Raw genomic sequence first — 23,811 nt, 5'->3', positions numbered from 1 at the left:
TTACCGGGGCTGAAGGATATCAAATATTTATCTCATTTGACCAGCACATGTTGCTCTGGCACACTTAAAGCTTGCACTGTCACAGCTTTCCATCTGAAGTAGAGAGAGAGTTTTTAAATTTCAATTTTACATTTCCAAAGGAGACTGAAAAATCAAATGTTGGTCGGCAGTGGTAGAAATGCAAACAGCCTGAAAGAATCACCGACAAGATGTTAAGATGTTAGCTCTTGCATTTTTATCATCAGGTTCACAGTGAAATAGGATACTTGAATTATTAGATCTTTTTTTTTTTTTTTTTTTTTTTTTTTTCTTTCTCCTCACATCAATGTCATTCTATCAGATTTGCTCCAAAAGAAAACAGAGATAGGACAGAAGAGGCACACAAGAATGCATCTGAAAGAATAGGTATGGGAGGAGTAACATTAGGCTGTACAGAATCATAGAATCACTAAGGTTGGAAAAGACCTCTAAGATGATCTAGTCCAACATAAACCACCCCCTTTCTGCCCACTAACCATTGTCCCTTAGAGGGAAACCTTTCCTTCACATTTCCCTACCTTGAGGAATGCAGCTCGTAAATAAAAACAAAGGTTTAACAAAGCCCTGTGTTGCTATATGGCATATATTACTTTATGGGGAACAATTCAGACCTGTAGCAATGCTGAACTCAGGCCCTCTTGCTTTCCAGTCATTCCCATTTGCTATGGAGGCACCGAATCCAGCCTGGCTTGGATGTACAAGACAGAATTCTGTCTGGCACTGCATTCGTAGCATCACAACTAAGATCTGGGCCAGACATAAGCTGGGTGGGTAACGATGGAGAGGAGAAAAGCAAGGAGCAGAGCGCTGCTGTGAGGTGAGGTGTAGAGGCAGCTGCCCGGGGAGTTTCTGCTCCACTGAAATCCCTAATGAGATCTCGATGCAAAGGAACACTTCAAAGCCACTCACTGAAATTCCGCAATTAAATTGGAGCAGATCGTTCGAAACGAGCTTCAAATGACAGAAATTGGCCCCGAAGGCTCCTTGTAGGATTACCTTATTTAGATAATCAACAAAATAATAAGATCGGAGGAAAAGCGACAGGAGCAGTACGAATATCCTACTTGAAAAATGCAACAGCACAGTTTAGCCTTCAGAAGTCATCTTTCTGCCTGCCTGAAACAATAGGACTCTGTTCCTTTGTGCTCTGAGATGGTTTATTTCAGCCACCACACCCAGTTCTGGGAAGGGCACCACGATAGCCACTGATTTGTTTGCAAGATGGTGCAAGGTGAAGTCAAAGTTAACGACCTTATATCCTGTTTAATGCATTTAAAAAATTAAAACTCTCCGTAGTAAATATGGGAGACAGAGCTGAAAAGCCAGCTACTTTGTGTCAGCAGCAGATTGAAAAGCAAAGTAACCTTGCCATGATGGAGCACAGCAGGGCAAGGGGCAGCCACGGGCAGCAGCAGTGATGGGTGCAGCACCCAGGGTCACCAGCTGCATCCACACCGTGTTGGCAAACTACAGCTGATGTGGGACTTGGGCTCAGCAGGGCACAAGCCATGCTCAGATCTGCTTTACATAGCTCCTGGATGGTTGCTGGTCAGAATATTCCCAGCTTATTTCCATCAGTGACCTAAAAATGAGAGACAAATGACGCTGATGCGAGGCCAGATGAAATCCAAGCAAACCAGTTCATGAGCTGTCGAGGGAGGGTTAATTTTCCTTCTGGTTGTACATCACAAGGTACATAAGGTCCCTCACCCAGACCAAGGACCGAGAGACGGCAAGCTGATAAGTTTTAAAGTCAGTTTTGTGCACGATCCCCACGCTGGCTGCTGGCTGGAACAATAAAAGGATCGCAGCCAAATGAGCATTACTTCCTCCAGACCGTCCTTTAAAAATTAAACTCCATAAAGATAACAGCAGCCCTGTTCAGAGCTAATTATAGCAGGAACGTTAGAGTACCTAGAAGTGCTGAGAAGGAACTGGTGGGAAAGGAAGGAAAGGGAGCTGAAGGCAAAGAAAACAACAACAAACAAACAGGGAATGGCAAACTTGTCCTGTGGCTGTCCGCAGCCTTTGGGCAGTGGGTTGGAAGGTGGGCAGTCCCAGAACTGGGAAACTGCACCGCAGCCCTACACAGCAACACAAATACAAGTTATACACGCGTAGAAAAGCTCCTCTCCCTGCTTTCTGTCCTGCTGAGAGCAGTGAGGTGAGCACAGCCCTGCTCTTGGCTTCCCAAAGCCCACATGCACACCTAGAAGCTGTCCAGGTCCAAGCACACGTGCTAGGCTGCTTCATTTGGGTTGGAGCAGAAGGCTGCTCCCTGCAGGGATTCTAGCAGGAGAAACAAGTAATTGTGAAGTGGGAGAGACCCCGAAAGCCAGCAAGCTCCTGTAGGGAGAGCTAAGGAGGAATAATGTGTTCCAGCGTAAGCTGAGCTTGCCTTTTCCAGTCTTATCATTTTGTTTCTAGCCCTGCAATTAAATGTTTAACTGCAACTGTGGCAGTGTACACACTAACGGCTTTTTCCTTCTACTCCTCTAAACTTTGGCTGAAAGGCAGGTGATCCTAGGGCAGGTTGCCTATTTTGCTGGGAGTGGCCAATAGATGAATGCAGCAATGTTCACCACAGTCCTCACCCTGCTCTGCAGCTCCCTTCCCTAGCAGCACCAACTGTACTCGAACCATGGCTTGGGGAACCAATCTCTGCATCCATAGAAGATACTGGAAAGCTGTACCACGCTAAGGTTGCATGCCTGTTCATGCCAGTTATGTAGCAGGATGATTTTTCCCTTATTGTTTGTAAAATCATCGTGTCAGACCAGAAAATAAAGTTTCATCACCTGTGCAATCAGCACAAGTATCAGAGACTCTTAATCTCTACCAAACTGAAGTGACGTTCAGCTCCTTGCTAACCAGGTCAAAAGAGCAGCAGGTTTGCTCCATGGAAGATGCCTAATCAAATGGCACAGCACTCAAATACACATGTGCACAACAGCTGAATCACACTGTCATTCCTTCTGCCCTTGCCCAAGAGGAACAAAAAATTCTTAAGAAAAGTGGGTAAAAGGGAGTTGGGGTAAACACTTGATCACAAAAGAAAGCTGGGAAGTGAAACACACATTGAAAAAAAAATATAGTTTATCACCATGTCCTTCAGAGAGCTGGGGCAGTGCTCACACTCCTCAGAGCCCATGTAAGTCAACACATTATTCTCCATGCTCTGCCTCACATAGCAGGTGCAGGCAGGATCGCTTCTTACAGCCAAGATAAAGCGCAATTTATCTTCACAAACACTAATATTCATCAATTCCTCCTGCAGATAAAGCAATAAATGTTTGCTCCCCCAGATGGAGGGAGCATTATTTAAAGCGCGGTAGTATTCTAGTAAATCCCGGACAGATGGACCAGGATTCAGGGACAAGTGAAGTTGCTGTGTCTATGATAAGGGAATTAGAATGACAGAAAGCCTCTTGCTGGGAAATGTGGGATCTGGTGGATTTGCATTTGCTTCATAAAGAACGCTCTACAAACACACCATTCAAGGTCACTGAGCCAGAACGGCGCAGAGGCCCACCTGTACCATGCAGCCAGGGCCACTGAAGCCTCTCCATCTCTTCTGGTTGAAAAAGTGTCCAAATGAAGCCAGGATTAAAGCACATACACTTTGTTTCTAACTTGGCTACGTGTTACTGAAGATGACTTACTTATTTGTAGCCAGCAAAGAAAGAGTCCAAGGCGTTTACAGAAAAGCAGACCAGCCGCCCTGTGACCAAGGAAGCCACATTCATCCACTTCAGCAAATGTTGACCCAGCCATTACTCAGGCACAGCTTCAGATAAGGCACTGGGACTGCCTGCAGCCCTGGCAGCAAGCTGCTGGGGTCCCTGCACTCAGCTTTATCAGGATTACGGCAGGTAACACACCAGAGCAGAAAAAGAACAGAGAAAAGAGCAAGTTAGCACACAGAGTTAGGTCAGCAAGTAGAAGCACACAGGCTGTATTAATGAGACCTCACAGAAATGGCATTTTTCTAATGATACTGATAGTTCTGTTTTTTCTTTTAAAAAGATGCTATCTGATCAGATTAACAAGGCCGTAGGGCAAAAAAATGAAGACAAAGAGAAACCAATTCTATGTATATTAACTCAGGCAGCTGCCAAAACTTATTTGGAATGTTAAAGTGGACAAGCAGACTGTGCTAACATTTAACCAGAGCAGCCAAGTTTATCTAACAGAATCTGTGCTACTCCAGGCGTGCCAGCTGATCCCATCCATCTTCTTTACACCACACTGCTGTTAGTTTGCTCTCTGACTATGCATCTCTAAGAGCAGATATTGGTGACTGTGTGCTCGTTACACTTCTAACAAGGCATTTTATTTTCCCACCTGAGAAGAAGCTATATGCAAGCTAACAAAGTAATTCCTTTCCACTGTGCCTATTTCTTGCTTCCCAGCTAAGCTGCAGCCCGCAGACCCAGCAGCACCAGCACTGCTGGAGGAAGGACTCAGCACGAACTGTTTTTTCATATCTGGATGTATTCGGAGCAGATGGGAAGGAGGATGAAATATTACAAGTTGCTTCTGTAAGGACAGAAAAAACACAGAATGATGTGTGTGCATGGCTTAAAATAAGCGAAAACGTTGCTTCCTGGAGGTCACTTTCAAATCCAAGCAGCTTTTGCCTACATTGGCCACTGCTACTTCTCCTCTTCCAACAGGAAACTCAGCTCAAAAACACTGAGAGTATCAACAGCACAGTATTTGAGATAGGAAAAAATAACGAAGTGGTATTCCAGAAAGTGGCTTTTTAAGGCACATTCCTCAGCTGCACGCACAAGGCACCCACTGGGGGCTGGACTTGGCTGCAGCAGCCCTCCCCTGCACCAACCCCAGGGAGCAGGGCAAGCCCCGCAGCCACAGGATTTCTCCTGGAGGCAAAGAGCAGCCAGCACCCAACACAACTGCCTGGAGACATTACCTGGTGTATTTCTAATGTTGCAGCTGAATTACCAGGTACTCACAGCATCCTCTTTTTCACTGCTCCTTCATTCCAGGAAACTCCATGACAAAGACTCTTTCAGATTGGTAGAAAATTGCCCTTAGAAGTATTTTTTTCTTAGGAAAGTTCTATATATTTATGCCTTCGGTAGTTACGTAAGTAAAAATTGCAACTAAAATAAAATGACAAATAGTAACGCAAGTGTAACAAAACATTCAGGGACATGGGTAGTGGGCATGGTGGGGATGGGTTGATGGTTGGACTAGATGATCTTAGTGGTCTTTTCCAACCTTAATTCCACAAAAACAGCCTTCTAAACTAGGCCTTGTTCCATCACACCTCCTTGCTCTTGTTGGCATGGCACACCAGCAATAACGGAGCTCTTGGTGCAATCTCTGTGTCTCTATCGCTTTGCTTTCCCCAAACGTTTTTTAAAACAACGTAAGGCTGCTTAACACACAAGTGCAAGAAGCATTTCATCTCTACAGTAAAGCTTAATTCTTCTGGCCTTATCAGTATTTTCATTAGAAGTGCTTTTAACTCCTATCTTCCATCTCTACTGCTCGTACTCATGTTGATGTTGAAACACTTTTTAAAGAGTGTACCAGGTCACAAGCTGAAGGGCTGCTGTTTTTCTGTCTGAGCTTTGCACAAGTTTCTTAGAACTCAGAAACAATTTCTTCCTGAAGCTGTTCCTCCTCACAGCAGACAGAAATTCCAAAGGCTCTTTGTTTACTTCCTCATTTGCACACAATCCTCCACCCTCCGTTTTTAAACTGGTGCAGTTCTGGGAATGCATAATTTCTTAACAAGCTGCTGCTGAAAAGCCTGAAGAGGGCAGAATCATTCTCACTGACAAGAAAAAATACCATAAAGAAATAGGAAAAAAAAAAAAAGCAAAAAAACACATCTAAATTTCACTGCCTAGCTTCAGCACTAATGGATGTAATCACCGAGAAAACGTCATACATTTTATCCATGATTACTGTTACTACAGAGGATCTGATAGAATGTTTGGACAATTATTCAACCCTTCTTCTGCAGTTTAGCTACTGAACTTGCTGCATCTCAGTTTGTAAAGCCATCCCTCAATCCCCAAACAAAACCCAACAGCAGGCAACAGAAGGGCAATGGAAGGACAGGGCTGGTAAAGAGATGAGAAGCACTAGTTGCACATGCTACAGCTCATGATTAAGCCAGTATTTTGCTGGGAGGCTTTGATTTGACTTCCAGCTTTCTCTCAGCCTTCACACAGACAGCTTTCCAGAACTCTCCTACTCCTGCCCATTAGCTCAGGACAGCACACAGCATTACAAAGGCACCAGATGACAAACATCCAAATCTACTGATGGGAAGGAAAACCAGGAAGCAGAGGTGTTGAAAGAGATGGAGTGATGATGAGACTGTTGTGGAAACAGAGCCAGTAACTAAGGCAGTTTTTGGATGCAAAGGACAGACTCCAGAGGATGCATGCTAAGGCTGTGCCTGGACCACGGAGGTATTTTTGGTCCCTTTTCTAGGAAACTGCTGACAAACAGTGAGAGTGTAGAACAGCTACAAGAGAAGAAGCCGCATTATCAAATCCAGGCAGGGTGACAACCTGGAAATTCAGCAGCTGCACATAGTGCTGGGCTCTGCACAGCTCCCTGACCCCTACCAGTCCTGCTAAGTACCCTGCTCCTGACTTCTGGACTTGCCAAGCCTTCAGTTACACTACCTGGGCCCTGCTTCTTGTCACAGGCCAACATTAACCAGCCCAAACAAGCCCTGTACAGAGCAAGCCTTGTTTTCCAAGGTGTTGGATGCTACCCACCAGTTGTTTCCCAAACTCCTGAAAAATTTAAACACAGTAAGATGAGATTTCTTTGCATTTCCTATCAAATAGAATAAGAAGTTAAAAAAAGAAGGGCTAAATATACCCCAAGTGTCTTCTGGAAATATCCTGAAAGCTGGCTTAAATACACCAAGAGCAGAGGCAGCAGGGCCTGGGACCTGGGCCTATAAGCATTCCTGGAAACAGACCTGCATAGATGCTGAGGATAAGGGCTGCCATGACAGCCTGGGTAGCTCACTGAAATATTCAGCTGCTGACAGAAGGGAAGGAAAGGAAAGGATATTATTAAAATGTTTATTATGGTAATACATCAAAATTAATTTGAAAAAATCAGCTCCTGCTACACAAGGCTTATAATGAGCTTATAGCCTAAACACTGATGCTTTGTCAGATTAGGTGTCTTTGCTTCCTTTGCATTTTTACAATGCGATGTAGCTACACGCTTTTTTTCTCCCTTTTCTCTAAAAGGCATCTCCTCTAATTTTCTGTTAGTGGGGACACGGGGCTAAGCAACAGGATTTAGAAATGAACAGAGGGGAAAATATCCAGTTATCTGTTAACACTAGACAGTTTTTTCAAGCAAGTTAATGTCATTTTACAGCTCAGGGCTTGCTAACGTTGGGTTACAGAGATAACAGGATTTACATGATCACGACAATTTTTAAAATACCCCATCACTATTACTAATTTTTACTTGTCCTGCAGACAAGTCAAAGCAATTTTCTACTTGTCAAAGATGATAAATCTGCGCCTGGTGACACTGACAGGTGGATTTGTCAAATCCCCCTTGAAGTGCTTTGGTTGCTGCATTCAGGTGTGCTCCCAAGCAGGGCACGGCCAGGATGAGGGAGAACTCCTGAGGGTCCAGCTCTCCAGCACAGGACCCCAGTCCTATGCAAAGAAGGAAGATAAGCAGCAAGAAATTATTTTGAACCTTGCCATACAAAACATGAGCTACGTCCCAGGAAGTGGAAGGCAGCTCCCTTCTCACAGCAATCCTGTTTCTTGCAGGTCATCCAGGCTTCTTCCTGAGCTGTGTGGGAGCGCATCCTCCCTTCTTCGCATCACACCCAACACACAATAAGCAGGAGAAAGGCAGCAGCACTTCTGGCTGCCAAAGGCTGAGCACATCCCCAGCAGCACAGCACAGCCCAACATAGCTGGGGTGAGGCAGAGCTGTCGGTCCTCACTGCACACTGGTGGGGTGGGAACGACGGCAATCCGTGCTAGTGAACTTAGACATTTGGTGTTAGTGCAACTCAGACACAATTGTAATAAAGTCATTTATTGGAGCTGTGAAGTGCAGCTGTTCTTCCCGTCTTGCCACCCACACTGTGCTGCAAGCATCGAGGCTCAGACTGAGGGGGTGAGGCAGGGAAGCCAAGTGGGAGAATGGAATAAATCACTTGGAAAACAGCTGGATGGTAAAAATGGTCAGCCCTTGGGCTGGAGAACTACTCTAGACCCTGCTGTTTTACATTACCATTAAATTGAATGTAATTGCCATCTGAGTAAGCAAGCTATATTTTAAAATAAAGACACATGTAAATTAATCTGCACTTATTTCCGAAGATAAGCTGTCACTGCTGCCAGAGAACCCAGAGCGCAGTAGCTCCATGTTTTGATGAAGCAAAAAGACTTTTTCCCCGGAAGTCCTGGGATTCCTTAAGAAAAGTTCCTTGCTTATTAAGTAATTCCCTCTGTCATGAATAAGTTATGTATCGTCACACTCTAGAGAGACAATTGTGAACAGAACTGGAAAAAACTGCAATTTTCCATGTCACTTCTAATTCAGGATGCATTTGTACTATCAAGGGGGAGGGAAAAAAAAGAAAAATGAGCGAAGCACAGAGCCAGCCAGCATCTCTTTCAACCCTGGAAACCAACAGTATTCAGATTAGAACACAGGTTTGAAGAAGACAAAGGGGGAAAAATGCAGAGGAATAATACCAGCGATGGCTCAGAATATTAAGGCGATGCCAGATTGTCACAGCTCTGGAATCGGGCGCTGATAATTCATTACAGCTCCTGTTCAGCTTCCAAGCAACAAAACGTGTCTGCGTGTGTTGGAGAACAGATTTGCATTCGTTGGCTTCTGTTCTCGGATGAAGAGTAACACTAAATAAATGGAAGGATTGAAATTAATAGCTTTCCCTCCTGGGTTTCACCTGCCTTACTGGATATTTCAAGCAGAGAAAAGGAATATCCTAAAATTAATCTGCAAACCACTAAAAGCTTTCACATGCCATGCCTCCACACAAGCACAGCCTCTGTACCCAGCTCACCTTCAACACAAACGGCCTCTCCTTCAGCCCAGACCCTGCTAACAAGAAATGTGCAGAAAGCTGCTGTGTCCAACAGCCTACTGGGGAGCACAGCTTGACACTGCACTGCAGCTGGCAGCCACTTCTTTTGCTGAATTCTTCATTTTCTGCCCATTCACATCCAGTTCATTTAACCTCAAAGTCTTAGAGAGGCTCAGCCCAACACCCTGTGCTCAGCTTTTGAGGCAAAGACTCCAAAGCAGTTACTCTAGGCCACGTTTTTGGCTACTGAAGCCCTCCCAGCACTCTATGCACAAGCACATGATTACCTCACATTGATACCATCGCATCACTTCTAAACAAAAGTAACACGAGGCAAGCAGAGTGGGAGTGAGGAATACTGCTGATAACAGTGGGCTGCTACTCATACCACTGGAAGCAGCTCCAGCTGCTTTCAGTTCTTCATTCACCCTCTGCTAAGAGTTTTCCCAACGCAGTGCAGCACTGCACACACAGCACCAATGGAGCAAAAACAAGCTCACCTCCAGATTATAAAGAAAGCTGGTTGTCACCTCTGCTGAAATCCCCTCTACATTTATACACACATGCTTTCCTGGTTGCTTTGCTGTTACAAGCAAGAACCTCATAGTCACAATCAAAAGCACAAACAAACAAACACACAAGACCTAGCTGCAATTTGGATCCAAAGCTACTTAACCAAAAAGCCATTAAGATTCCAGGAGAAGGGCTGGTGTGGTTTTTTTTTTTTCTTCAGGGTTAGCCTGTGTTTACATCAACACGGCACCTAAGAGAAGTGTCAGGAGGATAAAAGCCTCAAGTCTTAGGAGATGATGACTACAAACACAAAGCTATGTCCACTTGGTGAAATTATGGAAGTGAATTATTCTTTTCCAATGATATGTAATACTTTGAGGTATTAATTCCTTCATAAGACTTAGCTAAATGCTATGCAGCTGCTGAAAACTGCACATCTGCTTTACATTAACTGGTTTTTAAGTGTCCCCACGAATAAGCAAGCACATACCTCATGCCCCAGATAAAAAGCAAAGGCACCACTAATTGAAGAGAGAGATACAGCTAAGCCTAGAGCTGAATCACCACTGGTGGAAATTACAGGAAGAAACCACAGGGAAGAATTCAAAAGAAGAATATCCCGGAATGAGTAAAAGGAGCAGGAATTGGAATGTTTCTTCCCCAAGCTGTGCAAGTAATAAGCACATGACACATCACTGCCCCCTGAAAGGACAAGGGGCAAATGCAACGTCCTCACAGTCACACTTCACAGAAATGAGTAACAGGAGCTCCAAGGAAACACAGGCATTTCCTTCCCCAGTTCTCCAAACACCCCCCTCAGGGATCTCAGAACAATCAGCAACAGAGCTTAGGAAGGAAAGTACCTAAGAGTCACACTGTTGGTGTGACTGAAGGCTGCCCGTTCCGTTGGGTCCACATTTCCACCTACCAGCACGAAAAACAGGTGAACAAATTTCAGATGTTTCTCATGGGAGACGCTTCCTTTTGGAACAGAATAAAAAAGAAAAGAAGCAACCTTAAAGTGGTGAACACAAAGTAGGTCACAAAGAAGCCACATCAATGAAGTCTGGAAACAAAACAAGGAGGGATACCATGTCAAATATGGAATTGAGTGGTTGTTATAAATGGACATCAAAAGTAGAGCTAGATCACTTCAAGCAGTGAGCCATTTCATGGATGAAACACAAGCACACAGCATAGGATGCACTACAGCTTCTCCTTTAAGTCTCTTGCAAAGCTACTGTAGTTTTGTACATAACCCCAGGGGGTTTTGACTGAAACAGTAACCCTCCTGAACTCCACCAGTAACAGTGGATCTCAATCCAGCTCCACACCTGTCTCCTAACAGTTTTAACTCAGCGGTCTTCCCAAAATCACCTTACAGCCAGCTGGGCACAAGGCAGATTCATAAATGGATTTGGTGCTTATATTCTACAACTGGATGCAGGCGACAATCAAGGGATCTCACAACCCAAACAGCAGAGCCTCAGCTGATCCTACAGAACTTGCTACCCACACTGTCACCATGAGCACACAGAACACTGGGTGCTGCCAGTCATCCCTTCAATAACAACTTAGACAAAAGTGCACGTCTACGTTAGCATAACCTACAACCTCAGTAAGCAGTTTCTCAGCAAAGAAGAAGTAGGTCAATTTTATTCTTGGCACTTGTTTATAGGAACACCTACCTACTCATATGGGAAACTACCTTACCTCTCATCAGAGAGCCTTCTATGCATGGAGCTGATCTTGTTTCAAAACCATCCTCAGGTAACTGCAAGGAAAACACATCTCTTGATAGTAACAGCTATTGCACTTTTTCACACAGACAGGGTTTACAATAAGTAATAATGTAAAGTCAGAATATATGACTGAGGAGATAAGGATAATTCACAGCTGCTTAGAGGCTCACACATGTGTGTGCCAACTACACACAGGTGAGCTGACAACACACAGGTTTGGTGTTGATAGTCGTGCCATTTTTGCAGAGAGCTTTCCATTTGCACCCTATTCTGCTGTGTTGGGTTTCTTCAAACACAGAACAAGCAACGTACTGAGAGTATTTTTTCCCTGATTTAATGGTTACACAAGTGAGAAATGAGTTCGTGTTTCAGATGGCCGTGGCTCACACAGCTGGATGGGAACGGCTGCCTGCTGCAATGCTTCTCCCAGCACAGGAGTCCCCAGATAAGGGCAAGTGAAAAACAACTGACATAAATATTTACAGCGAGACCATAAAAATCTTTGCTACCTTCCTATATGGGATATAAAACTCATTCCCTCCACAGAGTTTAGGCTGTTGGAGAAGCTCAGTGGACAAGGCCCCAGCTAGCAGAGGAAGGATTAGGGAAGAAGCCCATGAAATCCACTCAGTGAGGCAATTGTTCACACCATACCTCACCAGCATCCTACAGAAGCACTGTCAGAGAGCTTCTGGAAGGGAGAAGAGATCCTGTAAGTGTATGCTATCTCAAAGATAAATCTCCTCCAAGGAGGATTAAAACCACATTGAATTTTTACTCCCTATCCTTTTGTCAGAGCTCTCTATTTTTGCTTTGGTGACACCACTCCATTTTCCCTGCTTTCCTCTCCATCAACTACTCACCGTCGTGAGCAAAAAGATGGGAAACAATTACAGAAAAGTGCCACAAAGCAACAACTGCTCAGCACTATTTGATGAGGAAGCCTAATGCTCTCCCAGCACTGTGCTTGGGTTGCAGCAGCCAGGCTGCACAGCCTGAGGTACAACCTGCAGCATAAATAAAACATCGTTCTCGGGAAGCTTTTTGTCTTCTCCTCTTGCAAAGCACCTGGGCTGCACATTGAGATGAAATACCAAACTAATATGGAAAACTAATCCACATCACTCAGCTCCCCTCACAAAGCCAACGAAACAAAGATGTTCTGCTCAGCAGCACAGGATTTCAAATGCCATGGAAAGTATGGTAGAGCTTCAGGTGGTATAATCTTCGCTCTGTCGTTTTCCAGTCTCCATCTGTGATGCATTTTCCTCTACAGTGAAGAGTTATCTTCTTGGAAATAACGATTTAGGCACACACCTGGCCCTGTACACAAATGGAGAGAATCAGTACTGGCTGTCCTATGCCCTCCGTGCCAGCAACCCAGCCTGCTATCACTGCAATGAGATAAGTTTATTACATTTTGAAGGTCAACAAAACTTCACCTCTGTTGCTGCCAAAAAAGGGAGCGAGCAGACATAGGCACCTGAATGGAAGCTTCCCTGGGGAGCATCCTGCCCAGCTGACCTGCACATCTGACAGCTAATGCAGTATTTGAGAGGATTATTAATAGCCACAGGAGAATCCAAGCAAAGTAGCAGGCTTAAAGGTATCCCAAATGCAAGGCACTGTAAGTCGAGTTATGCAAGCAAAGCACTGCAGAGGTCTCAGGAGATCTGACTTCTGATGCATGTCCTTAGGCGAGTTATCTGACCTACTTGTGCCCGGTTTCCTCACCTTCCTGCATCTCAGCAGCTCTCTCAAAAGAAATGTTTCAGATGCACTCACGTAGCAAAGCAATGAATGGCGTAAGTGTAACTGATTTAATTTTATTGAAACCCAACAGACTAGAGGATTGCTAATAAAGCTGTCACCATTTACTGTGACAAAATGGCGCACAAAACTGAAGAAACCATCATTGTTTCACTCCTCTCACTTCGTTTCATTCACTTCAGCCTCCCTGGCCGTGCTGTCCTAGGATGGGAAGCCCCTGTTCCTACACATTGCACTGACAAGCACAGCGTCTGCACCCGAGCTTGTCAAGACTATATTTGTGCACTAAAGACTCAGCTCAGGTGTGAATTACCTCCGCTTATCGCAAGCCAATCCACTGAGTCAATGGCAACTTAATTTGGAGATGCAATGCTCTGATGCTTGCCAGCCCTGGAGTGCTCTGCTGGCAGCCAGGGCCCCATCATGCAGCAGGAGAGACAGGGCAGTGCCCTTCCAGAGCTGCATTCCTCCAGCATTAAGCTTCCTCTTGAATGCTGCTCTGTTGTCTTTTGTTCCTCCGTGCCAAAAAACCCCTACAAGCAACCCAGACACAAAGCCTCTTCTCCCAAAGCCTGGATCCGGGCGGCAGGCATCCAGCATTTGATGCAGCAGCCTATGCAAAACATTGCTTCCTAATTCGTTTCTCCTTGTCACAAGAAACTTCACACCGCGATCTGAGTTGTCGTCTTCTTTTCCAGGACCCATTCTGGGCATCGTGCTCATACTGCTACCCAGAGTACAGCAAGTTTCCAGAACTGATAACACAGTATTGCTTTCTATGCTTTTTTTCATGCCAATCACACTGGGAAAAGGAGCAAGCTGAACGGTTCTGCTGAATGGTCATGGTCTTCGGACCATGAGAAGAAAGCCTACTGCTGGGAGGGACTTGGTGGTGGATGGACTCAGTGATCTCCAAGGCCTTTTCTAGCTTTCCTACGATTCTATAAAGCCTGAGTGATGGGGGGTCACTTTTAATCTCTAAATTCTTCTCATCCCCCAGCAATTCTGGTTCCCAGTCCAGCATCTCCTTGTGAGCACATCTACAGGCACACAGCCCCCTCCCAAAACACTCTACTGTGTAATTCTCCATCTCTTTGCAAATTCGTTTGCCACCTTTGTTATTTCCTTTCTTTTCCAGTCCAGACTGCAGTGTCCAAAGGCGGGCAGCCTCCATCTGTAAAACACCACGCACATCTACAATGCAGCATCATGTAAATACAGTGAATAACCTGAACAAAGAAGAAAACAGAGCATTTTCAATTAAACTACTAATGTCCAAGAATGCAGACATGGCACTACAGGAAAGGAAAAGGTGCCTGCAAGTTTTAATCAAGCCAGAACCGAACAGAGAAGCGTATGCATTCTTATGCAAATCCGCAGCAGACGCATTGCACATCTGCTGAAATGGGAGTCGTTTTCCCACAGTTTGCAGAATTAATGTGTTGAACTAAGTGGCTGCCTGTGCTGGCAGTGTAAGAGCTAAGTTTTAATGGGGCATTCCCAGCTGTAGGGAAAAAAAAAAAAATCCTTTAGATAATACAAAATCTAAATCCAGGACGTGGTTTTACATTTACTTAAGTGCAAAGACCTCCCTCCACCTCCAAGAGCTCATTACTTGCACTACTCCAACTTTATAATTAAAAATAATCCAGATTCTTGGAGAAGAGCCTTTCTACAGTTTTGCGACCTTTTGAAATCCCATTAAAGGGAATTAACAAATGTTATTCTCTCCTGATCATTTCTGTAATGGCTTTCTGAGATGAAGGGGGGGGGGGTCAGAACACACAAAGGACTGTTAGAAGTTTACTAACCAAAACACAGTCATTCTTCCCTTCCCTTGGTTACTTTCCTTGCAGACACAGATCTTACTTCCACGATTACTGTGAGTCTTTAGAGAGGACTTTGAAAGAATTCAGATGAGGGTTTAACTCAGTGACCTTGGGGCTATGAAAGCATAAATGCCAGAAAAAAGCTAAAATCTCAGCTTTTTTTTTTTTTCCCCTCCTTCTTTTTAAATCTATAAATATCAGTTGAAAGGAACCCATGATCTCATATTAAGCCAACGGGTCATAGTTATGCTCCCGTTATCTTTCCCCTTTTTTCCTATTGTTTAAAAATAGGAAACAGCACCACATTAAAATGTTCAGCCAGAGACAAATCGTGCAGCCGAAATCCAGGAGTCAGGAAGCTGGTGTTTTAAAATAATGTCATCCTCGTTTTCCCCAGCACACACCAGTATTGTTGATACTTCCAAATACTTCAGTGACTTTTAATAAATGAGTAACCTAGGCAACACTGGGCACAATACAGGCAGCTGGAAGGGCCCAGCTAAAAACTCCTACCAAAACAGAAAAAAAAAAAAAAAAAAAGACACCAATGATTTATGCACAAATTAAAGTCAGTTTTCCGTAAAAAAGGGAGTGGGCAAACAGTTTGCTGCAGGCTAACACTGCAGCAAAGCTGGGAGTAAAGCAAAGGAGAAAGCAGGCTACAGGCAGCCCTCAGCTGCTCTCCAAGTCATAGGCCAAACGCAGGACACACTACAAAGGAGGTAGCAGAGGAGCTGACACATGGCAGTACGAGCAGATCATGTGCAGCAGTGCTTCAGTCACATCCTTGGACATCCCCCTTCGAGGGACGTGGTTAGTGGGCATGGTGGTGACAGCTGGATGGCTGGATTTGATGATCTCAGAGGTTTTCCTCAAACCTTAATGGGTTGGTGATGCTGGTTGGCAAGGGCAGGCAGTGCCTCTGCCCAAAGCATGCTTATCAGCTTTAACCTGCAGCAAGCACAGTTACTTAAACCCTTGGGTTTTTTTATTACATTCTGTCTTTTAGAGCAGACAACCAACTGGAAATGATTGTCATTTATCACCTTAACACGATGTAAAAAAGCTTCGATGTTATTTATTTTGTCTGTAACAACACACCACAGAGGTACACAAAGGCCACCGTAAGGTCAGATACCACGACAGTCCAAATGCACAGGAAACAGCACTTCCATCCCCAAAGCCTTACCTTCCCACTTCTGCACAACTTGCTGTGTGAGTTAAAAATAAGCCTATTGATCAGAAGGAAAAGCAGTACTTAGAAGCACCGACCTCCTCTGCTTCCCAACAAGGCCGCCTACACAGACACTCCACAAGCTATAAGCCGACTGTCAGCTTTCCTTGGCAGCAGCTTCTCATTCACACCTTCAGCTTATCCCACTTAATAAGTCCGCTGTAACGGCAAAGAATCACACACACAAATGCAGCTTTGTGCAGAACACAGCCCAGCTATGCCACCTGAGTTCACCTCAAGGAGAAGAGTCCAGGAAGGTTTAACAGCTGTCCCTCAACCATCAGATCACCCTGTATGCGTAATGAACTTCTGTTTGGTTGCTCACATCAAACACATCCTCCCTACCTCCTCCTCGTCAGGCAGACTTCTGAACAGAGCTCCTGGAGGTGCACGCTAAGGTCTGGAAGTTGGAAGCACAGAGAAGACGCTGTGCATTTCAGGCAGCCTTGGGCATCTTCAGCAGCTCCGGCACCACCGTCGAGAAAATGCCGCCACCTGGTGGGGTCTGCTTGGGTCGTGGGACAGGGCGCTGGGTTTGGAGGAGGACATCACCTCAAAAAGGCTCACCAGCCTCCACAGCTCAGCATGAGCAGTGCCGGAAGGACGGGCTGCTGACAGTAAGATGATGCTTACTGTCATCAGCGCTCACCCAGAGAGGAATGCTTGGGAAAGAAATGACCTCAGCATTTTTAAGTATCACTGTGAGCAGTAGAAATTAATGTATATACACATCTATATTTAAATGCACCAAGCTACCGACAAAGTCACAGCGAGGCAGGCTGTAAAGAAACAAAACTCTTGAGAACAGAGTCAGAGCCATTTACAAAACAGAGCAAGGTAGATGACAGATTGCTGGAACAGGTAACTTGTGGAAATGGGGTTTCTGGACTGAATTTCACACGATTAGAGATGCTCCTGGTCAGTGCTTGAGTCTCAGCTGTTTTTTTAATCTCCACATGACATTATGTGGATTACTGGAGCTTCAGCCCTCAGCACAAGCCCAGTAATTTCCGAGAGCCAATGCTTAAAAGCTCCGAACTTGAGTTTCAGGCAGCTGAGAGACATTTCTGTCTGGTTATACCAGGTCTAGAGCTTTCATTTGGAGCTAAGCTCTGCCTGGAGGTCAATATCCAGCCTTTGAGCATCAATGTGAAGAGCAGGCTCCTGCTGCTAGGAAGGGGGGTAAGCAGGGCTGCTGTGGCAGCAAGGCATGTTCCCAGCTGCTGGCAGCTTTAGAGGACAAGGTGATGAAAACACCCACGTCTGATCTGCACTACGGTTTGTACAGCCACTATCGTCTTTTAGCACCAGTGCTAAAATGGGAAGACATTTCCTAGCCCAGATAAGGCCACAGAGCAGCGCTGCCCACTTCCAGGATGAACATTAAAGAAAGAACAGTCTCTGAAACATGCTATTTTCTACTTATTTCTGCAACCCCTGCTTCAAAATCAATCACTTTGGTGCACGGGTGCCAGCAGCGAGCTTAGAGCCAGAAGCAGATCTGACAGCCACCACTGGAGAAGTTTACAACCTGTTTAGATGCAGACTGTAAGTTTGACAAAATCTGATTCTGCCCCCATCACATGCAACATTTAACACCAATGCTGCAACGGTAGCTTTATAATTCATTGTTACAAAATCCATGGGCGCTCAGTCAGCCGTACCAAGCAATATAATTGCTCTGTTTTCAGAGTTAGCGCTGAGAAAGCTGTAAATCACTCATTCCTTCGTCTATCCCCAAACCAGTTCTAAAGAACAGAGAAAAAGACGTTCGGACTTCGACCTAAAACACTGGTGAAGACTTTAAAAAGTCACTCTTCCCTTTTAGAGAGGAAAAAAGCATAGTATTAACCCAGGCAAGACAACCTCTTCCCTCTCACCCACTCTGTCCAGTCAGCCTGAAGGAAGATGTTACTCAGAATACACTGATAAGTATTTTACAGAAACATTTGTTGTGTGTCAAAACTAGTTCTTGGAAGCATCACCCAGTGACACTCACATGATTTGTGCTTCATAAGTAACTAAACCCCTCACTGTGACAAGCAAATGTGCTGTTCCCACTCACTGCTCAAACACCCGGCCAGAGGAAGCTGCCTGTGTTACAAGCTCTGTCCGTCAGGAGGGAAACCGTGTTCTTGTGGTCTGATCACGTTCTTGCTAATTCACCCAACCAGGGCCTCCAGAAAGCAGAATGGGAAAGCTACACTTTAACTACAGCAGCAGGAAATGCAAAAATAGCTGGACTGCGATTTAGATATCGCAGTGAGGTCAGACAAGACCTCAGTGTCACTCTGAAATCACATCCCAGACATGGCAAAGTCCTGCTGTACTCACATCACGGTCATGCTGCTGGTGAGCCACAAAGGCCAGTAATGATGGTACTTTACTGCTCCGAGCTCTTCTCTCTGCTTACAGATGAAGTTTTACAGACTTTGCAACAGGACCAGCTCCCCTCATGCCAGTAATTGCTGCCTCAAACAGACAGGAGTGGGATGGTACACTGCTGCAGAATAGATGCACAGAAACAAGCGGTCACTCTTAAGATACCAAACTGCTTTCCTCTAAAATGAGCCTTTCCATAGCTTCTCAGGCAACTACCTTTCACATGGAACAACTCCGTAACACAGTTGTCCACGTCTCACATGGAAAAGAAATGCAAGGACATCAAAAGCTGCATTTCTTGCTATGCCAGAAAATGGCTCTCATCTTTTCATGTCAAATATTCCTTCTGTCCTCCGGCCATCCATGGTGAAATAATTAGTGTTAGCGTTCTCATTGTTTATCAGACAATGCAGACAATGCGGCTGAGCTTTCTGCTCCTGTTTGCTTTAGCTGTGCTGCTGTGGTTCCTCCAACAACTGTGTGAGGCTTTACTTTTAATCCTATAAATAACACTTGTCACTCACAGGTTTGTAACCCACATTTAGTTGCACACAAACACAGCGCAATTTCAGTTCGATTCATTGCCTGCAAACTTATCCAGGAAAAAAAGGCGAGGAAGGAGGAAATACACACATCCTAGACAACCTGATGGCAGCTTCAAGGGGAGGAGGGAGGGAAGACACCACCACATCAGATTCTACATGAGGGAAAGAGATAATGAGTTGTTTTTAAACATAGACTGAGAATAATTAGCTATGGTCCTCAGGCTATGCGACGTATTTTACATGCTTGAAGTCTACCCTGATTCTTACAGCCTAAGAGTTGGTTGCTCCATCGCACGGCTGCTGTTCCATTCATCCACACATTGGTGTCAGCCCACAAACCTGTCACAGCGTGCCCTCACCAACAGCACTGCTCCTCAGCACGGCTGATTCTGAGAGAACTGCTGCTTTAGACACCCAGGCAGGATGCCGGGCAGCAGGCAGATAGGCCAGAGCCAGGCATCCTGGTACAAGAAAGCACACTCTCACTTTACCTTATGCAAAGCACTCCGTGCAAACAAATAACCCAAAGGCACTCAGATTCTCCTGAACCGTCCGAAAGCAGCAGAGAGGTGGTTTTAGATTGTTTTGTGTGTGTCTTTTTTTTTTTTTTTTTTTTTTGTAAAGAAAAAGGTTACAGTTTAGACTGTCAGCATTATGAGCATCGCAGCACTCAGGTCCACTAGCCCAAGTGGAAGCCACAAGTCGGACGCTGCTAAAAAATACCCCAAACTTCCATCAGGAGGAAGGAAGGAGAGCAGAGCACCGGCGGGGAGCAGGGGGCGGCGGCCAGGGCTGAGGGAGCGAGAGGAAGGGAACGCGGAACGGCCGAGGATCACCGAAATCACGAGCGAGGATCACCTGGCGTCGGAAAAACTGAGCGAAAAGTTGGGCCCGCCGCGATGGAGCCCGCCGCCACGGTCCGCACCGCCCCCCGGCGCCCCTTACCGTAGACGCGGACCCAGCCCTGCTGCTGGCACACCGAGTCCAGCAGGACGCGGTCCAGTGCTCCTCCCGCCGCCTCCAGCTCGTCCGAGCCCAGCTCCGGCTCCGCCAGCGCCTCGGCCGCCCAGGCCGCCGGCTCGCCCGCCGCGGGGGCCGCCTCCATGGCGAGGAGCGGGGGACGACCGCCGCCGCCGCCCGCGCTGCTGCCCGGCCGCGCCTCGCCTCAACGCGGCTCCATCCCGCCCCTCGGCCGCCGCCGCCCGCCCCCTGCGTCAGCGCGACGGGAGGAGGCGGGGGAGGAGGCGGCCGCGCTCCGGCGCCGGGCGGGGAGCGGCGGGACGACGGGTCGTCGCGAGGGGACTCGCGCTTAGGGCCTAAGCGGGGCTGCGCGGAGCGGCGTGGGGCCGGAGCGCCGGGGGAATAGAGGCGGCCGATCGTCCGTCTGTGTGCAGCTCTGCCCGGGCGGCGGCTCGGGTGCTGTGTGCGGTTCTGGGCAAGAAAGGCGTTGGGGCTCTGGAGTGTGTGTGGAGATGGGCACGGAGCCGTGTGGGGTGTGGGGCACGGTGTGATGGGGGGTGGCTGAGGGGATGGCATGGGGCAGTGTGGAGGAACTCAGGGGAGACCTCGCTGTTCTACAGCTCCTAAATGGAGGCTGTGCTGAGGTGGGTCAGCCTCTGCTCCTGGTTACACTGATAGGATGAGAGGTGATGGCATCAAGTTGTGCCAGGGGAGGCTCAGGTTGGGTGTGAGGAACGTTTCTCCTCCACAAGAGCAGCGATACAGTGGCACAGGCTGCCCACCGAGGTGGTGGGTCCCACGTGGAAGCCAAGGGTAGATGTGGCTGTGGCTGAGGGGTGTGATCGGAGCGGTCGCTGGCATCGCTGATGGTTGGACTTTCCAACCTTAATGATTCTATGGCTTGTAACAATCCAGAATAAGACATCTACGAACACAGCATGGATCCTGCTGTGTTTCAGATCGTAACACTAAAACATCACTTTTCAGGGAGGACAGGCAGGGATTCGGCTTGCACTGCGCTCCTTCCCCTGCCCTGTGCCTAGCACTGGTCGATACAAACCAGGCAAGTTCATCCAAGCGCACAGATGCTGTGATTATCTCCATGGTGCGGAGATGATGTAGCAGTGCAACCATCTCTCCAAAACAACATGCTAAGACCTAAAGCTTAGCACAGGCTGCCTCTAACGGCTCCTCTCTGTCCACAACTTCTGCCTTTATATAAAGATACAAATATTTTTGCCTTTATTCTGACACTTAAACAGCGCTGTCGTTGGCACAGTCATTACCCAGCCATAAAGCTGCTCCAAGCCAGACCCGACTCTCCCATTTCCAGCCATCCTGCTCGCTGTCCTGTTTCATTGTGAGCTACAATAAATAAGGGCATCCACACAGTGAGTTACTGCACCTTGGCTGAGAGCCGTGACCTCCCTCTGACGATGCTGTAACTCAGCTCTGTGGTGTGGCAGGATCGCCCACTCGAACCCAAAGGTTTGCCTTCTGTGCTGAGTGTCACAGCTGCAGGACTCACACGATGGCAGTGAGCCGACTGGATTTGAGTACCTCCTACTGGTGTAGTGGGATGCACGATGGAAGACATATAAACTATTTCAATGGAGAAGTCCTGCCAGCCCTATGACCAATTGATGAAACCTTACTTCCTGGGGTTTTATGTCTCATGCTTGACTGAGAGCTTGGCCTGAATTTTGCCCTACAACTAGGTTGTTCTCTATGCAATTGGGCTCTGCTTTCTGGATTGGGATGAGGTGCAGTTTTTTTGTTGTAGAATGGGAAGATGCACCTTGCTGCCATTTCCAAACTGATTTTGACAATAAAGAAACCTTCCTCAAAATGTTGTTTTGTGATCAGCAAAACCAGTGCAACCTGGTTTTCCGCCAGTTCACATCCCAAAGCAGAGTCATTGGGATCTGGCAAAGGGTGGGTGCCTGCTTTGCAGAGCCTTGTTGGATCTTTCTTTACCTTACCTCCAGTGTTCATTATTCCTACAGGAATTTAATTATCTCTTGGACCCTTATCACTGTTTGAAACAGATCAGCTGGCTCAACACTTACTGCAGTTGTAGGAGATGAAACACAGGACAATGGGAGAGGGGACATCCCGTGAGTTTGTGTTGTCAACCTCAATTTTCTGGGAAATAAGGGTTAAAAACATATCCTGCTATCCAAGAAGAGTTAAACCAGGCAGGAGCCTGTTGAGGATTCATCCTTTTCTCCCAGTGACAGGCAAAGGATAATTCTTGAACGTGTGTTGCAGCATGGCATAGCCCCTCACCTCCTGACCTGTCGCCTGTGGAGAGCCAGGACACCCAGTAACACTTCCTGGTTGCTTCCTGTCCCACACCATGCCTTGCATCGTGCTACCCAAAGGCCTGGGAGCTGAGGGTGTGCAGGGCTGTTCTTTTTGCAGAGAACATCAGCACAGATTGCCATAATGACACCACAAAGCAGTAGGGCAGCCAATTTCTCTGTCCTATGTTCTCTTTACCACTGCTCGTTCCCACTACTGCTGATAATATACTCTCCAAGTTTATCTTTTAGTGGCCATAATCCAATTAACTTGATAGTTGAGGTTTTTTCTCTGCAGTCCCCTCCTCTCCTTCAGCCTGCTCTGAGCTTGCATGGGCAGCTGTGGGGAAGTGGGGACGGAGCTGCTTGTATTGCGAGGGAAGGATGTGGCTGTTGAGCTTCTGCCAAGAGAAGAATTGCAGAGTTTTTAAGAGTTGCCACACGGAGCTGGGATGACAATTTACACAGGATCGGCATGGGACAGCAGCGACTGGTTCTCATCAAGTAGAGTCGGCCCACTCCCAGTGCAACCCAAAAGTGGACTCTGAAATTTCGTGCTCCGTTGGGAAACAAAATCCATTCTTCTGCCTTCATTTGTGGGTTTTGGGGCAACATAAGCAATAATAAATAGCAGAGATGACTAAAATAGGAAGAGTGACAGTAGCAAAAATAGACATATTTTGTAAATAAGGATGTCCTGGAAACAAAGATGCCAGAGTTACATGCTCATTGGTGCAGCTGTTCTGGCTTGAGGTCCTCTCAGCCCGTGATGCAGCAGGCATTTGTGAAGGGAGCATGACAGTGACCCAAGCACATGTGTAGGATTCTCTCTGTGAGAAGCAGAGCCATAAAGCTGCTCGTAGCCCTCACATTAACACAGAGGCCCTGGGACTGGAACTTTGCTCAAACTTATCCCAAAGTTCTCCGCCAAGCAGCACGGAGAGGAACTGCCGCATCCAAAGCGGACAGAAGGAAGCGCTTTCTCACGCAGCACATAATTATATTCTGCAACTTATTGCCACAGGATGTCATGGAGGCCAAAAGCATAAATGAATTCAAAGAAAAAAAAAGAAAGGATTAGATGGATCCGTGCAGCCTCTGGCTCAGGAAGTCCCCCCGCCGCCGAGTGCCGGAAGCCGGGAGGAAAGCTTGCTTTGTGTGCTCCCTTTCCGAAATCCTTTCCTAAGCATCTGCAGCTGGAGCAGCCAGGGTTGCTACCCACATCCCACTGGACATTCCTTATGGATGGAACCTCAGCCCTGTTTCGTTCCCTTGGACCTGCTGTACCAGGGCTGGGTGCCAGAATCTCCACGGCAAAGCCCATTTGGATGGGGATGGTAGACAGTGTGCACGCTGATTGAAAAAGAGCAAAAACAGCGTGGGGGAAAGTTAAATAT

At 46.5% G+C, this 23,811-nt stretch overlaps 1 protein-coding gene across 2 annotated transcripts in view; it reads right to left on the bottom strand.

Moving 5' to 3' along the window:
• RASAL2 (RAS protein activator like 2) overlaps nucleotides 1-20,256 on the bottom strand; it is a 149,978-nt gene extending 129,722 nt beyond the window's left edge. For both annotated transcript variants that reach the window (XM_042819276.1, XM_042819277.1), the window contains exon 1: nucleotides 20,097-20,256. In XM_042819276.1, coding sequence (XP_042675210.1) covers nucleotides 20,097-20,256 — 160 coding nt within the window. The remainder of the gene's footprint in view (nucleotides 1-20,096) is intronic.
• Nucleotides 20,257-23,811: the final 3,555 nt, after the last annotated feature.

This window comes from Centrocercus urophasianus, unplaced genomic scaffold, assembly GCF_019232065.1.
Source record: "Centrocercus urophasianus isolate 14NV4802_14NV808 unplaced genomic scaffold, USGS_Curo_1.0 seq_18, whole genome shotgun sequence".
Taxonomy (NCBI): Eukaryota; Metazoa; Chordata; class Aves; order Galliformes; family Phasianidae; genus Centrocercus; species Centrocercus urophasianus.
Note: the sequence above shows the minus strand (reverse complement) of the source record. Positions and strands in the feature narration are given on the sequence as shown.